This window comes from Haliotis asinina, chromosome 10, assembly GCF_037392515.1.
Source record: "Haliotis asinina isolate JCU_RB_2024 chromosome 10, JCU_Hal_asi_v2, whole genome shotgun sequence".
In the NCBI taxonomy this organism is placed as follows: Eukaryota; Metazoa; Mollusca; class Gastropoda; order Lepetellida; family Haliotidae; genus Haliotis; species Haliotis asinina.
The window spans coordinates 31485536-31504188 of record NC_090289.1 but is presented as its reverse complement, the minus strand read 5'-3'; the positions used below and the strand labels follow the sequence as shown (position 1 = coordinate 31504188).

Genomic DNA, 18653 nt, shown 5'->3' with positions numbered 1-18653 from the left:
AGTTCAGATTGATTATTTACAACCCGCTGCCACAGAGCTTTAATATTTCCGTGTGACGCCTTAGACAACCAACCAACTAAACCCAACAGACACCAGATAGGAAGTTAGAGCCAACTTCTCCGTTTTATTTCTTTAATGTCATGTACAAGTCAGGGTAACAAGAAGTACCATCTTCTAATAGCTTTAGGTATGATGTGACTTGGGACATGAACCACGATTTTCTGTAACTTGTACCCATGTAATCTTTTTTTATCAGAAAAATGTTGCCGATTACCCATAATATTACAGAAATTAGTGTTTCTGTGTTACAATATAATCATTAAAAAAGTAGGGGATGTTCCATTTTGCGAGCATACCACAAGCCAATGCCTATGAGAAAATGAGAAAGCGAAGTATATATCCATACAGAAGAAACATTTCTGGTGGAATGGAATAAATTGTCCCATGTTCTCATAATTTACCTTCATCATGTTTCCCCCTTGGCTTTATTATCTGCATTTTATCAACCTTGTAAATCCAATATCAACTACTTTTTTCAGTGGTACAGAATGTATACACAGCCCCTGGCAGGAGGGAAACATTACAAAACTTGATGTATTTGTTTCTGTAAAGATTTGAGGAGGTTGCTGAGGAAACTGATCAGCCAACTGGGAGTCATACAACCATCGCTGGTTTCTGTGCCTCGGATATACACATTGAGAAAAATGTAATTATAAAGCCATGATATACACATCTTTGAAATACATTACAAATGCTGCCATTTATGGGTTCAGTAGGGTAGGCTACTGTCTAAAACACGTCAGGCTGTGACCTGGGTTGTATTTCCCAATGCATCAAACCCATTTCTGGTGTACCCTGCTGTGATTTTACTTAAATATTACTAAAAGCAGCTTAAAACTAAACTCACTGACCCACTGCCATTTATACCATCAGAAAATCTGTCGGATGGATATTGACTCAAGATACACCATTCTTTCTGTCTGGCACTCACAGAACCTGGGAATTCACCAAGGGTGCGTTCAAAGATCTTCACAGAGATATCGCAGATCATTCCTTGACGAGACTTGAATCATGAAATGTACTACTATGTCACCGTTTGAATCTTGGACAAAGACATTGATGTCTTGTCTTCTTCTTGCACCAGTCTCCAAAAATAATACATATACAACAGTTGTTTCCTTAAAAATGTTTATTTTGATCAAGAAAACACATGATGTGGCTATGGGCAGTTATTGCACAGGAGACAGAAGGAAGCTGATCCTAGAGGGCACAGAGGGATGAGAGGGAGAGGCGAATGGGGGGCTACACCTAAACTTGTCATAATTATGTGACTGTATTCATCATCCGACAAATAATCCTCCACTTCATCAATATACACAAATTAAAACCTGGAGCCAGACTCTAGTGTTAGAACCAGAATCATTCATACGACATAAAGACGGTTGCTAAATTATATTGCTATTGAGATCAATATATACAAGCATGCATATACATGTGGCAAAGTCTTTCATTTCCTGAATTGTTGGCGGCAACATTTCATAAATTTTCAATTCTGATTTCATCGTCAGCAAAAGCTGAAAACAATTTGTCCTCAGTGGATAAAAAGTAAATGTTACCTCATGTTGACCTAGGATACATGTTCTACAGTAATTGCTTCCTCTGGCAAGCTAAGGCACTGCCTTAAGTATTCCATCTACCTACATAAACACCACACTGATTGAACTTAATCAACGATACACTCTACCTACTGATGCTAATCTAGACATGTACATAAGCATACGATATTGTCACAAACATACAGACCTCACGCAATGACATATATATACCTAAGCACCTTAGCAATGGTATGTATACATACATATATGTGTATACATGTAGAATGATGGCAATGGTATATATGCCAACATGTAACCAATATACACACCACATATGTATACCATATACATACACCATGGTGACTGTGTATATACATATATGTATACCATATACATATCACATACACATGGCACCATGCGTATATATGCATATATGTACATGTATACCATATTGACCATGGTGACATCAATACAGATTTGTATACACCATGGTGCCCATGAACATACTTACATGTATACGTCACAGGAACATGTGTATATATGTATACTTAATACGTTGGCGACAATATACTGTCATACCACTCAAAAGGAGTTAAGAACACCAGATTTCATATTTTTTCAGTCAGTCTGTCATGGCATGAAAGCAATTATGTGCTCGTAACTTCTCCTTGGTAGCACATACATTGTATATACACCATATTTACTGTGGCAAAAGCCTATGTGTATATACCATATATAACATGGCTTCAATATATGCTTATCATTTATATCATGGTGAAAGAACATTCAAAACATATTCACCATATATGTACCGATTCACATACATCATACCCAAACTGCCATTGTAACATGTACCATATATATATTTTTAAGGAAGAAAATAAGGGATCACATGAAAGCAGAAGTGTTTTTTTATTTTTTCCCAACGTTTCTTCTAAAGCTATGTATTACACAGCTTGTACAGAAACCTGAAAAAAAATTTAAAAAGGAACACTTGTACTTTCATGTGATCCCTAATTTTTTTCCCTCAGTAGCTTATGGTGAAATATATCGCTCAGGTCTGTATCTTCATGACTGGGATTATCAGAGAGCTTCATCTCTCTTCAAAAGTCACATAATTATGACAAATAATTTGGGATTAGTCATTGTGCCACTGAGGACTAGGACAGAATTCAACAACTTAAACTGTTAAGATTTGTCTATGAAGACGGGACTAACAATTAGAAGTTTGAGGCTAGATACTGGGAACAATACAATTCTACACACATCAATATGTATTTACTGACTTTACATCCACTTAACAATTTCCTTCAAAAATAGGGACTTTTTCTATTTCAAATCATAATTTTCAAGATAAAACATGGAATGTCCCTCAAGACATTAGACAGGTAGTCTCCCTTTAATGGTATCCACTAACGAACGTCATGAATCTTTACACCACCTGATAAAATCAAAGAGATCTAAAAATTATTTTTAAAAATTAACCCTTTTCTATTTTCAATAATTGGTTAAATCAGTAATTTAATATATACCTTTGCCATATTTTTTTCAGATCTGAGTTCGTTTGGAGATTACCAGTTAAGGGGAGACAACCTATCCACTCAAGATTTTGGAAACGTTTTGTAACAGGTAACATGAGAAATGAGCAGAGATAAATGAGATGAATAACAGCGATGTTTAGTCAACTATGATGAGACTGATTATGGATTTGAAAATGCAATGAAAAATGGAATCATATTTACAGCATGAAATAACATCATAAATGAGACTCAATGACTAGATAGGCTCATCATCAGGGATATACTGAGAATAGCGTATTCCTTAAGACTAATATTGTCACAAATAAATATAATTATCCTGCTTGACAAATAAAGATATATATAAAAAAATCATTCTCTTAATGCACTGAAACTTCCTGGACTGCATCATGTTGTCATATTATGGTTTTTTTTTTCAGCCTAAACATTTTTACCTTCAGTTATTAGTTCATCTTTTTAAATCATACTGTCAGTAATAAGTTCATTTATAAACAATAAAAACAAGACAATCTGTGAAAACATAATCAAAAAGTTTCAAACAAACAAAGACATTATTTTTAATAAATTGGAATGAAATTTTATTTCGTCAGATGTAGTGCTTATGTTTCTGTTCACAAATGGTTATTGCACAGGTAGACTTCTAGGATGCCGAGACAGGATAAAGACAAGACTAGGACTGCAACACCTGGCATTTATGTACATTTCAATCTAGTTCATCAGCAACTAAAATATACAGTATGTGAGCATGGCAGTGCTCCAGCCTCCTCGGCACTCAGACAAACGTTTGTCTCCAAGGCAACCAGAATTACAGGCTGGTGCATACACAGAACAAAATGCTTCATTTTCAAATTTACCATTTCACCATTCTGATCCGAATCATGATCTTCATAAAAATATCAGTGGCATTGTTTTCAGAAATTCTTGTACAAAATTGCATTATTCATGAATCAAAGTGCTTGTTTGCAATAATGAAGCATCTTACTCTGTGATTCAACATAAAATGTCACAGTTCAAAGTGTTTAAAATGGAATAGCAAGCATGCTAATATAACAGCATGAAACAATAGTTTGATTTAAGACAAAAATGTACAACTCTTGGCTGCCTGGTTTCATGACCTAGCATCAAATGATATATAATTTACATAAAAAGATATGAAGAAACTGGATCTGAATACCTAGTGTAAAATAATGCACAATTTACACACAAGAACATGAAGATCTATACACAGTACTGTATAAGACACAAAACACAGGATCCTCACATTCTACAGGGGTAAAAACAGCTCATAACAAATTGGCCCAAACAAATTGGAAAGAACCAAAAGAAAAACAGGTTTCTTAAACGTTTGCCCATAGCATCAATGATGATGAAACAAAGCAGTACTGAAACTGAAGTGGAAAATGTATTTTAATTACCTAGCTACTTTCATTAACTAGAAAGACTCCCATTTTTTCTATGGTTCAGTAGTTGAGAGTGTTGAGGAAGGTTACATCTGTGGAGCAGGTTTGTGATGAAAGGTGTAATGTACGATTTGATAAAATGTGTGATGCGATACACACTGCAATAAAAGACGTAGTACAATACATAGCAAATTCTTAAAACATTATCATTTCATCTCATGACCATAATATTTTCCATTTCTCCAAATGAACTGGTTGCTACAGATTTAAAAGTTTTGATGCAAAATCTGTTAAATTTTCTTTTAGATATCACAAATTTCTTACTCGTATTCTCGTATGATTCTGTATTCAATATTGCTATGTATATCGCATGACATCATCCTTTTGATAAGGTGACTATCAAGCCGCCATAATGTTGTCGTATACACCCCAAGTAGTTGTCTGTCCAGCATGTTATGAGCAACCCCAACACAAATACTGGACATGTTCTATGGACTCCCTGTCAGACGAAAACCTGACAAAACTGGTCGGAATGCACACACATCCCTACACTCCACACGTGACAAGAAAAAGTATATCACATGAAGATTTAACTCTTCAACAAAGAGTAGCAAACATCAAAATGGTGTTATTTGTAACGAGTGACTTTATACTTCACTGACTGACACGAGACGAGAACCAAAAAGGTTCAAAATGTTTGCTATAGTATAACATGGAACGACACATCACGTCAAAGCTGAGATATGATGGCATTGTACAGGGCAGAAACCTTTTCACACTTCGCCAAATCCTACTTTTGTAATTTACCTTGTCCATGATTATTATAATACTGAACATAATGAAATATCATGAATATAAAAAATTTACTTCCTTCAGTAGAATGCTACATGAATTTTATATATCTGAAATTGCCATTCGCTTTCAAACTATTGACTAGAGAAGCTAGGCACATATGTAACAGTACAGTAGTCCCACAGCAACAGACACTGCCAGGCTCCATAGCCCCATAGCAACAGACACTACCAGGACAGACACACACTTATATATGTACAGAAACACTAACACAAATAATATTAGGCGGTGGCCTAAACTATAAACAACACAATAACACAACTTAAACACAAAGTATCAACATAACAACAATATGAGTATTTTTGGTACAAAGTTTCAACCTCCGGCTGAAATCTGGAAGATATAGGATTCAATACTGTCGAATATCGCTTATATCTCATGGATATCTCAAGGGTAACTAGTATCTAGAATACACTGCAATAAAAGAGAACAATCCTATGATTGCAAACAGAATGAACGAAATGTTTCCCGAATTTGTATTCTTTTAAAAAGTTAATTCACAAGGAAATTACCAAAGGTCGAAATCATTCCGTTGTTGTGCTTACTAGGATTGTACATACCTGTCTAAGTAGATGACCGATCAGAAAAGGTGGAATAACACTATCTAAAGGAATGAGTATTATACGGCATACCTACTACCCCTGCTTCAGCACCAGGGGGGACAACTACATTCACACATACAGACTAATTCTACTCTCTTTGTACAAAGATTTGGCATCCTGTGATACAATCTGGCTCATTAAGCTGATGACTAGATCTTCATCTCAACAAAACATCAGTTCTCAAACTTTACTACTTACCATTTCACACCACATATTGAATTTTTTAAATTGTCATTATTGTCATTTTTTGTTGCTACTTGTAAATATAAATATTTTGACTAGATTGAATATTACCTCTTTCACACCACTTTTATCATAAACAGTTACAATACTCATATTGAACAGTATTTAATTTCATAGTAGGGGTTATTTAAACTTTCTCATATATGAACAGAATTGATTCATTCCATAAAGTCAGATTTGAATATTTTCCAATTTTAGAAATACTGTTTGCTTCATTAAACATTTAAACCATATATCTTAGTCTGACATTTTGAAATCTTGTCAATTTGTAGATTCATAACCAAACAGCTTTTTTCAGCCTAAAATATTCAAACAGTCACACTGACACAATACATAGCACAACACCTACAATACTGGAATTCACAATGAGCCCTAGTTTGGCAGATTCTTGCAAAGTGGAAGACCAAAATCTGGCACTGGATTAAAATAAGTATTTGAAAGATAAAAATAAGATTAATACTGTTGGCACATATTAGCACTGACATCAGTTAGTACAATGATGTAAAACTTTTCATAAATATTAGGAAGACATCATTAATACTGATCATGGATATCTGTGTAAATATACAGAAAAAAACTATTTTCATTATTATGCATTATCATATAGTTGTGTCTGGCAGTATATAATACACATACTATTTGTCACTAACTGAGACATAGCCCTCCAATATTGCACTTCAGAAACAAAATATTTGTAGCGTAACTTAGAGCACGTTAGAGTATTGCTCATTTTGGCACATGGATAACATAAAGGATAAACAAGACTACTTCTAAAACATAACCCTGTTTAAAAGAAATAATACTTCTGTATGGCAGCCGAAATTTACGACCTATTGCACAAAATGACTCTTAAGTAGTTCTCCACAGGCGTTAAGTACAATGTGGCCTATGCTAAAATAAATTGCTTTGAATATCTGCTGCATCGATCATTGTACTAAGATAGAAGTAACATCTTTTTGATTTTTTGTACATGAAATTTATGCAGCATTGTTCATATACAACACATACAATGAAGAAGGCATTCAATTTACAGTCAAACATTGAGAACCTCAATCATGAACACTATTCTAAAACAATTCTGAGACCAGTTCAATTAAATGCTCAAAATGTGAATTTATCAAAACGTTTTCAATAATTCTGAAAATGTTGCTTAAATGTAAAAGGTTACTTGTTATTGAAACTAAATTATGCAAAACTTACGCAAAATTGTGAAGATGTTGTAACACATAGTTCTCATACTGGTACTCATGTAACACACAGACACAAAACATCCATACTCTCTCTCTCTCTCTCACTCTCACTCTCGCTCTTTCCCTCTCTCATATGTCAAATGAACTAGTACACTCACACAATTATTTGGAAGACAATAGAAGGTTGGCACCTGGTGTCAAATCGATACCTTTTGTTGGCCAAGCTTCGGAATAATACTGTCCGGTAAAGACATCGTTTCAGGTGTTACCCTGCACATGAGATAACATCACTTACATTCACCATTGCACCATGGTCAAGCAGATCACTCTAATGATTGCTATCTAACCAGCACTTGAAATGACTATTTTGTCAACTTCATAATATTATGCAAATAAACTGAATATTTTGACAATAAATCTACATAACTTCTAAAACAAAGGACATCAGATCCCATCAGATCCCTAAATTACCAACAAATATCTAATAAATAACAAAAAAGCCTACATGTAAATAAATATTTTCAATTATCTCCCCTTGACCACAGCGCAGGTTATTGATAACTTTTACGACTAGGATAATTTGGCACAAAACATCTTGTGACGCATACATTGTGAAAACAGTTGGCACTGGCAAGACTATACACAATTGGCACAAGCATTTCTGATCGGTCATCCTTACTAGAAAGTCATGGAAGCTCTTTTAGATACACCTCTAACCCATAAATAACATCTTTTCTAATCTCTTAAATAGACATAAATCTCTGTCAGCAATAGCTGGCTTTAAAATATGGCAAACTGGCTTTGTGAGAAATGGGAAGCTTAGGTAAGGCTATTGACAAGAGTTGATGATGGAACTCATGTCAATGTAACCTTTAAAATACTGAATACATTGGTAAGTAGTGGCGCTGAATGGCGCTTTATCTCTAGGACATCAGGAAGAAAACGTTCATCAAGTGGTGTGTTAAGCAGTAAGTGTCACATCGTATGTTAAGCAATAAATGTCACATACAACATTAATAACACAGCGATTCAGATTCAACCGCACGATGTTTTAGAAAACTAGGCACCAACAAATGTTATCCCTGGTCATGTACGGTCCTAATGTCCTAGAGAGACCACGAGCTATTTCACTTGAGATTCCGACACAGTTATGACTAACAAATAACACACACCACAATATCAAAACCACATTGGATGAAAAAAAAAAAAAAACGTGTAAGAAATCTGGTCCCATATGGAATTAAGTATTGGTTGCATGTAAAGCACTTGATCGTGGCTTGTAGAATAACAGGTACATCATGATTACTGTCTGTAACATCAATGAGCACTTCAGAGACGTTTGGTTAAATACCAAACAATACATGAAACTGTAATACTGTAACAACAAAAGAAATGACCGATTGCATATCACTGACATTGCTATAATGCTCTCAATCCACTGCAGCAGTTTCATAGTTGCCTCCCCTGATTATGCCATTACGCAGTTACCTCCCCTTGTAAAAAATAATTGCAAATATTCTCTGCCAATATTTTTTTTGACAAAATAGATGAAAACTAGCAACTATCATCTATGGCTTAATGAATCATGGAATGGACAGTTTGCAAATGTGCTTTCCCTTGTTGGGGTTACCTCCCTTTCAGATTCGGCCATATTGCCTAATAGTTGCCATATCGCTTACTTGGCAGCAAGAACACTTGAAACTTAGCATCAGCAGAGAGTTGCATGAAGACGCTCTGCTGAGTTGTCTCCCTTAGTCCTCCTCCCCATCATTAGGCTTGCAGTACTTGTACCGGTGATTCATGTGTTGACTGAATGAGCCCGAATGACTGAACCGCTTGCCGCATTTCTTGCACTGAAACGGTTTCTCTCCGCTGTGGAGACGCTTGTGTTCCGTCAGGTGATGCTTGTGCTTGAACGCTTTGCCACATACCTCACAGCAGAAGGGACGGGCACCTGTTGGCATTGGGAGAAACGGATTTAGCAAGAGACAGCATCACGTCTATGCATTGTGTTTTTCATAATAGATCTGTAGTACTCTTTCCAAGGTTCAATTTAAAGTACTCAGTATGTCAAAGGATGTTTAAGATCTCAACAGTTTTCCCTTTTCATTACAGTTTGATACCTTACAGATGTATTTACCTGAGTGTTCATATTTGTGTCTAGCGAGAGAGCTCTGCTTGCTGAACATCTTGTCACACTGGTCACAGGCATACATCCCGATGTCAACATCCATCTTGTGGTTCTTCCATGACTTGCGTTTCTTGCGCATCGGTTCATCATCACCGTTGAGAGAATCATCAAGGTCAAGGTTAGCTTCTTCTGCTTCCACCTGCCATAAGAAACATGGCTGCTTGCACATGTTGGAAAACAGAAACAGAGTGTTAAGGGAGCAGCACACAGCAATGAACACAACATGGGAAGTCAAACACAGTCAAACAAACAAGACAAAAAACTGGCACAAAACTGGCACACAAACAAGATTTTCGTTTTTTTAAACAAGATCACATAGTGATTCTCACAAATTTGGTAACAAGGAAGACATTAAACTTTAAATACTGGATATCACTGTTCTATTATCGTAATTAACATTGTTTTTGCAATGTAATGAAAATGTTAAGATAGGCAAGAAGACCAAGTGAAATAACGATGAGCTCTTAAATATATTTTTAAAACCAACATTTGTGCCAGTTTAACAGGGCGACATTCTTTTTTAATCAAAATTGTATATTTGCAAATGTTCTTTAAATATGATGCATTCTCAATCAGTTTTATTTTCTAAAGTAAAATTTAAATTTCAGTTATATATGCTTGTCACCCTGTTTATATCAAGAACAGTTTCAATAACAAACTTCATCAACAAACAAACATCTAGCAATGCACAATGTGGCTAAACAGTTAAGCTATTAGATGTCTGATGTAGCACATGAACATGGCAGACACTGCACAATATACACCGCACTCAAACTGCTGAGCTAAAACTGCCGTGAAATGATGACACAAATTATGCTGTATTAAATGATGGGTTATGATGAACAGTTGGTCACTGATGCACAAAACTTCAGCAATCACTTGAAAAACTAGCACCGATGTTAGCGTGAATCACATAACCAATCAGAGGTAAGTGTTGTACACGACACCCATCAAGCATGCCCGTACTCACAGTTGCAAGGACCATTTAGGAAAATATTGATGATTTCATTCTATAAAACTATTCATAACAGATTCATGTTGAATATATTTAATCAGGTTCTGTTTTCGTAAAATCATGCAAATTTGTAAATTTGCAAAGTTGCTACATCATAATGCTAATTCTTAGAAGAGATTTTGAGGACCTATTTTTACGGTTTCAACAGATAGTTGAATAATTCACTGAAAATAAATCTCCTCAACATAAGTTAATGCAGCATATACCTTGAAAAGGCTCACCTGTCTCCAGGATTTTTTCCTCAGTCGTTTGGATTTTCCAAGGTGATCTGCAACAGTCAGCTCTCCTTCCCTTCGGGCCAAGGACACATCTGCAAGGGTTCTCAAGTTGTGGTGGAACAGTGCATCATTCTTAGCTTGAAGACAATTCCTGTCAAGTCCTCTCTCATCCGCTTCATCTATCACAAGTCGGCCATTGTCAGCTAAGTCTGACTCTTCCTGACTATCAGAACTGTCTGAAGAGGTATCTGAACTACAGCTGTCCTGGTCCTCTTGCAATGGGCTCTTCCTCAGTTCTCCCTCGCTGATTTCCCTTGATGCTGGGGAAGGACGAGATGCTGTTGGGGAAGATGACTTCGACGGAATGGTTGGTACAGACCAGCCAGACATGGTTGGTATAACTGAGCTGGTTGTCTTCGGAATCTCGGTTAACAGACTGCTTCGGAAGAGACCTTCTTGTTGCATGTACTTGAAGATAGCAGATTGGTGGAAACTACCCTCAAGTCGGGTTGATGATGGGGGAGATGATGTGGGTGGTTTACTGTCTTTGGAAGGTTCTTCTTTAGTGGTAGACTTGCAGCTGAGGTTGAGAGCTTGGTCCTCACTGTATGAAGGTGTGGGGGAAGGAGTTGAGTTGCAGTGAGCTTTGGGAGGCTGACGCTTGACGGTGAGGTCCAGAGGCTGGTCCTGGTTGGCGATAGATGTCTGAGGTTTGACAAGAGTCTGTGGGAGGGAATGCGAAGTCAGCTGCCCATTGAGTTTCGGGGAGGGTGTCGAGGACTGACTGGCTGAAAGGGCACTTGCAAACGGCTGTGGAACAACTGGTATGTAAGAAGAGGCTGTTGTGGTTACTGGGAGTTCTTCAGCAGCCTTGAAGCGAGCCATGTTGGGGAAGTATGGAACATCTTTACCCTTTCTTCTGTCACGAGCTCGCATGTTCTGGAACCAGACTTGAACAACTCGCTTGGAGAAACCAATTTCATTTGCAATCTTGATGAGTTCTTGTTTGCCTGGTCGAGGATTTATCTGGTAATGTGCGCGAAGAAACTGAAGCTGCTGATCACTGATGAGTGACCTCATCCTGTATTTCTTGTCTCCCTGGGTAGTTTCCTCTTTTCCCTCCTCAGCATCCTCCTCATCTGTCCCTGCATCACCAACACTCCCATTTGGCGTGGGATGGCGACTTGCATCAGACACAGTACTGTTTGGAGAGCTCCGAGAGTTTTCTAGGTTAGCCATTCGTAGGACAATATCTTTGTTCAGCTTGCATAGGTACCTCTCATGTTGGTGCAGCTCAACTGGACTCTTGAAACCATTGCTGCAAAACCGACACATCATCTCCCCAATGCTGTTAGTCTTGTGTTCAAACTCTCCACTAGTCTCACACTTGGCCGACTCATGGGGTGAATTTGCTCGAGATCCTTTATTGGCCTCATCTGGCTCTTGTTTCACTTTTATTGTGTCTGGTCCCTCAACCTTCTTCTCGGAAGCAGCCAGATTGAGCAGCTGGGTATTGGAGTTGACATCAGGTGAGATCTGAGGAGCCCGGGACACAGGAGAAGTGCTGCATGGTGGGGGCTTTGGGCACTCAATGGTCGGAGGGCTGAGCTTGGGAGGAGGTAAAACATGGCCTGAAGGCTTGCCGTCTGGATAGATACTGTAGGCAACCATACCCAGAGGACGCACAGGAGTGCTGGTTAGGTTTGGAGGAAAGTAAGTGGGGAGTCCTGCATTACGTGGATCGTACTTGAGGAACTGCTGTGGGTAGCTTCCAGGAGGAGGGGACTGGAGGGAGTCATTGAATGTCTGTCCTGGGCTGCGGTAGTACATGACACCCTCGTTGTTGCCGTTACGATCTACGCGTCTTCCCTTCATATTCATCACCCAACATTTCTTAGATGTCATGTGACTGCTGTAGGATCCGGAATGACTGAAGCGTTTGCCACAGTTTGGGCATTCAAAAGGTTTTTCTCCACTGTGGATACGAATGTGTTCCTTGAGATGGTGCTTGAACTTGAAGGCCTTGCCACATTCAGGACATTTGAACTTGCGGAGGTCAGTGCTCTCATCATGACTGATCATGTGACGCTGGAGCCGGTAAACATTTGCAAACGTCTTGTTGCAGACCTTGCAGTTCTGGGATGTTGGTGAGTGGAGTGCGATATGTTTGTCGAGCTGTGTTTTGAGCAGGAAGACCTCATCACATTTGGGGCACTGATATTTGATCTCCTTATCAGGGTGCTGTGTCTTCATGTGTTCACGAAGCAGGGTGACACGCTGGTAGCTTTCACTGCAGTGGACACACTTCAGAGTGTATTCTTCTTCCACTGGATTCCCAGCATCTGAAACATTGCCAAAAAAAAATAAGAGTGAGTGAGTGAGTGAGTGAGTGAGTGAGTGAGTGAGTGAGTTTAGTTTAGCACTCAGCAATACTCCAGATATAAAGCAGCTGTCTGTAAATAACTGAGTCTTGAACCTGATAATCCAGTGATCAACAGCATGAACACTGATCTGCGCAACTGGTAACCGGTGACATGTGTCAACCAAATACGTGAGATGCCTCTCATCACAAGCACAGTTGCCTTTTATGGCAAGCATGGTTTGCTGAAGGCCTTAATTCTAGACCAGACCTTCATGGGTAAAGAATATAAGATGAACACAACTGTTAACTAACAAAATACCAATAAACAATAAGAAATATTAACTCATTAATTCACTAAACATAATGAGATTGAAATAAACCTGAAGAAGATCAAACAGGAAATCCTACCAATGCTTGTTGAATGCTCCTCCTCCAGATCGCTAACTGGTTCGGGGAATATGACAACTGTGTCACTGCGACCCAGGAACTCTTTGATTGTGTCTGCCTCATTTGATGTTGAATTGTTGGTTGAGGGCGCCACTGTCTTTTTGTCGCTGATATCAAGTTTTTCTTCAGCTTCTTCAGTTGTTCCTTCAAACAACATCAGGAATTACACTGATTCACAGAGATGTTATAAAAAATTTGTATTTGTTTCACCTACAGACTCAACAAGTTTCATTTTTGCACAAACCCATCTTAAATTTCTAAACAGATTTTAAGGCTGTAACTGTTTTTACTTACTAATGCAACAAGTTTTAAAATGATTTCACCCATTGTTAAATTATAACACAAAACTGTAATAAAACATGTCATAGTGACAAAAGTTCACCAAAATGTCGGACCAGAATTGATGGTATATTGCATGAAGTGTGTACTGTGGTTGAGTTGTTCTGAACAGTATAGCTGGGCCTACCATTCTGTGTGGGGCGAGTTTTGTCTGCAGTCTCTTCCTTCCCAGTCACTGGTTCTGGTGATGTCTCACTCGCCACACCTGTCACCTCGCACTGGCTCTCCTTGACTGTGTTGTCATGGTTACCATTTGCTACTCCCGTGGAGGGGGTGTCCATCTTTTCCTCCACTGCCGTAGCGAGAGAGTCATCGATATGATCTTCATTTTCCACTGCAAATAAGAGAGGAAATTAGCTGATGGCCACTCACTGATTTCTTGACATCCATCAAACAGTCAAGCGTTTTCTACTTGGCTGATTATATATGTGCTCTGATCAATCGTTGGTAAAAGCACATCCCAAATCCCACAAAATTTGTCAGTAAGTAAGCGATGCTTAATTTACCCATCCGAAGAAATCCAATATTCCATGGCCAAGCCTGGAAGAACAGTCTCCTGATTTGTCTCCATGATTAATACTGAGATAACGGATGAGCAACCGATGTAAACAAATCCTAGATTACATGCTCCAACAGATCATCAGACTTGCATGACTGGAGAAAAAACTCTGCCATTCCTTGGATAAATCAGCAGTATTGATTACCAGAATAGCAGGCTATTTGGTGATATTCGGCACGGGAAATTAGCTCTTGTGAATCAATAACTAATACATTGATCAAAAGTCAGAATTTCATAAGTCAGCACCCACTTCATCAACCATACACTGACTGACATCCTTGTGAACTTAACTTATGAAGATAAATCAGAAAAACCTGTTCACTACATGTTATCTACAGTTAATTTTTAACATTCTCTTAATTTAAAAAAAACCCATATTCGTAGGCACATAACAGTATTGAACATGGGGTAAACCGTAAACTGCCAATTGCTTGCAGCTGCAGTGTCCCGCAACCTCATAAAACGTTATCTTGTGATAACAGAGTGCATTCCAATTAAACTCCACACTGTACAAACATGTGTTGTCAGTTTCCTCCTTCCAATGGGCAAAATCAGAGTAAGGAATGTTAGACTTGCATCAGAAATGTCTATTTGACTTCCAAGAACATGTCACCCTTTACAGCTGGAAGTAGACCATTGCGACCTCTACATAACTTGATGACGAAATTCTATCAGCCAAAAGAGAGATATCATGATGCTGAAAAACATCATCATCAACACCTTAAAAAAGTTCTATAAAAGCTCATGCATTTTTCACAAGGAAATATTTAGACAGTGGAAGGGAAGTATTACCCACATTCTACCATTAGCTGAATAGGTCTCCCATTCATTCATTGGCTGTCAGTTAAAAGGTCCTTCATAGTCTGTTCATAAATACAGGATGAAATAATTCCCAGCAAGGGCAAAGAAATGAACAAAACTATTTCCCAACAACTACTGACAACACATGATGAGAGTTACAAGCCTGAGGCAGAATAAAGTAACGTGGTTGAGCCAAGACGAGAACACACACAGGACAAAAGTAGAAGGACCTAAGCTAGAAGTGATGTTTGAACAAATCTCTGTAGCACACAAAAGGATCAAATTTGAAGTGCAAACTGCCATCTCATATATTTGGATGCTACCTCTCAGAAGCTCATTCGAATTTCTGGACAAACAATAATTGGACCTGCTATGATTTATCTGCCAGAGAACACCTGGAAAAATACTGCATAACCCTCTTGACATGGAGTAGGAGCACTCAAATGTTTTGAAAAATGTTCGATTAAAATATTAATTACGCCTCCTTGTTGTAGGACGTTGCTGCACTGTAGGAAGTGACTCTTTTGTGAGAGGAATAATTAACTTGCTTGTAATTGTAGCCATTCTGTTGAAAATTTCTAATGAGCACAAACTAGTGAAGAGAAGTACCCTCCACAAATGTAGACTATTCAATGATCTGACAAATTGGAAACTGTGCTAACAGTGTGCATAAACACTCACATCCGAAAATCTCGGCCTTCTGACTCTGTAGATAAGGCGCTTGCACAAAGTAATCAGCAACAATTCAAGTGATTGACACAAAACACTATAATCTGTAGTTTTCTATCACACAATGACAGGCGCCTGTCAAATTTGTAAAGGCCAATCATTATCGTTCTTTCATGCGTCAATACCTGTGTTGTTCACTGTCTCTAGTAAAAGACTCAGATTGTTTGCTTTTGCATAGCCGTTACGGTGTCGTATACTCCTACTTCATGGCCAAATAGCGGCAAAATGTTCTTGTCGATATGCTAGAATTCAATGCTTAATTAAAACGGTAAAGATCTTGTATCAAGGAGACAGAAGGGTTGATGAATGAGTCTCAGCGAAGGCCCATTTCCTGCATACAATACAGCCCTTTTCACCTGTCCGATCTTAACAAGCCATCGTGAAAGCAACCTTAGGACGTCATTCAGCGTCAGTCATGCATCAATTTGCATACAGTGTACCAGAGAACTGCGACAACTCGCCTTCCGTTCAAGGCAGCACCTACCAATCATAACACAGTAAAGCTGTGGGGGTCATCTCAATGACATCTTAATTGTGCAATCAACGCTAATTGTTAAAATTTCAAGTGGTATTTCAATCAATAAGTTTTCATATTCTTAAGCAAAAAACAATACTCTATCAAGTCAGCGACTGTTGGCACTCTCTAGCCTTTTCAGTCAGTTTTATGAAGTAATCAATTTTTATGATTCTCCAGAGTGAAGAGGAACTCGGTATAAAGGCGATACATTGTAAGCAATTATAGTTCCTTGTCCATGTAAACCTCCCAGATGGGGCAAAGTGGGACACCTAGTGATCTCACCATCTCCACTTGTTATCTTCTTTCAAATATAAAAATAATGCAAAAAAATTTAATGCATCAAAAACAGAATGTGTTTTGAGGAAATGCTTCCTTCTTAATCAGACAAAGTGATAGGAAGTTGGTTCTAATAAGGAATCTGACACTAACTACTTATCAGCTACAGTTCACTTGGCAGGTCCCCAGCTTATAACGCAAAACACCTGTAAATTAACACACCTGTAATACGACACACCTGTAGCCATCTGATAATTACTTTCACCTGTGTACTTTCAGCTTGAAAACATTCAATGTGCTCTAGATAAATCAGAGTCAAATTCCGAGGTTTAAAGTTTGAATATCTGACAGTTAATTTTAAACATTTAATTTGTAAAATTAAAACATTTAATTCTAACTCAGATTACAGAAATTGTCTAAAGCTAAATGATGAGTATTGGCTGCTTAATACTGCATATGCATCATTGACAATGACCTAGCAAGGACATAAAAAAAACCCTGTGACTTAATGCATAAGCAAGAGGAATGAGAAAACAGGAAATAGAACTCTTCTGATAAGAAGTATTGAAAGATGCCTTTTATCAGTAATCTGCCAAATGGAAGAACAAAAGGTAGGGAAATTATATCTTCATATATATATTGTCTAAGATGAAAACAATTAGTTTTGAAGGGTGAGAGCCAAGTGGCGATATCCTAGGTCAGGCCAGCCAATGAGAGCACACCTTGCATTTCCTGTCCCTCCTATCCGCCATGCTGCTAAGCATCATGTAGCATGTGATTCACAATCCCGCTGATACAGTCATATACTACATAGGTGCCATGCTGCCCATGATTCACCACCGTTTATACGCATTAGGAAACAAGCATTCTCTCACCTTGTCAACAACTACTAATTTCATCAGCACTCTTCTCAAACTATTTTCAGTCATGATAGACGAGAATTGTCATTCCAAATTCACTGAATATGATTGAAGTCATATCAAGTATTAGTCATAGACACATGGCCAATTACTTTTTCACGCTAGAAAAGTCCAACACCTTCGATATATTGGAAAAACATCTGTATCTACCATAAATATTTTCAACAAAATAACAAATGTCAAAATAAATTACAGAAATACAAAAACGTAATAAGTCAACAAAAAAAAATCAATCTTCACAGTTGCTGACTCGTGGGATGAAACTGAATGAATTACCTCCCTTAGACTGGGTGTGCATGGGGAGGAAGCCTGGCCCAGGTTGCCATGTGTGCAGTGGGGCGTGATGGAAGCCATCTGGGAGAGGGTCACAGACAAACAACTGTCTGCACTGACCCAGGTGATGCCCAGGTGATACCCAGGTGATCAGTCAGGTTCACAAATTTACACTTCTGAAGAAACCATCCCCACCCTTTCAATGAAATTTGATATTTTCCGGAAGAATTTTAGTCAATTTTCAAACAAAATGTTCAAAAAGACTGGGTAATCCAAAAAACAATGAAGGTATATTTAGGGATCAGAAACTGTACAATAAACTGTTGTTACAGTGAATAGGAGAAAACATGACATACCTACTTCCATGGCAGGAAAAAGCAAACAGAAGGAGAAGATTGCGGTTACCCACAATACCTGACAGGTGACCAAATCAACTATTTTTAGGTGTTTATTTGAAAATACAAGGAAACCAAAAAACTGAGTAATGATATCAACTTTGTATTTCCTGTCCTTCTGACAAACAGGTAACAGAAACATCATGTCTGTCAACAAGGACACTAGCACATGTTGCTGAGCAAGGGACCAA

The 18653-nt window shown here is 38.0% G+C and overlaps 1 protein-coding gene across 5 annotated transcripts in view; it reads right to left on the bottom strand.

Moving 5' to 3' along the window:
* Positions 1 to 1171: 1171 nt before the first annotated feature.
* Positions 1172 to 18653, bottom strand: part of LOC137297949 (zinc finger E-box-binding homeobox protein zag-1-like) — an 88068-nt gene continuing 70586 nt past the window's right edge. For 3 of the 5 annotated variants that reach the window (XM_067829954.1, XM_067829955.1, XM_067829950.1), the window contains exons 2-6: positions 14120 to 14326; positions 13615 to 13797; positions 10833 to 13186; positions 9561 to 9768; positions 1172 to 9374 (exon numbers count right to left, since the gene is read on the bottom strand). In XM_067829954.1, coding sequence (XP_067686055.1) covers positions 9172 to 9374; positions 9561 to 9768; positions 10833 to 13186; positions 13615 to 13797; positions 14120 to 14326 — 3155 coding nt within the window. In that variant the 3' untranslated portion in view covers positions 1172 to 9171. The remainder of the gene's footprint in view (positions 9375 to 9560; positions 9769 to 10832; positions 13187 to 13614; positions 13798 to 14119; positions 14327 to 18653) is intronic. The other 2 variants (XM_067829951.1, XM_067829952.1) reach the window with 2 other exon arrangements.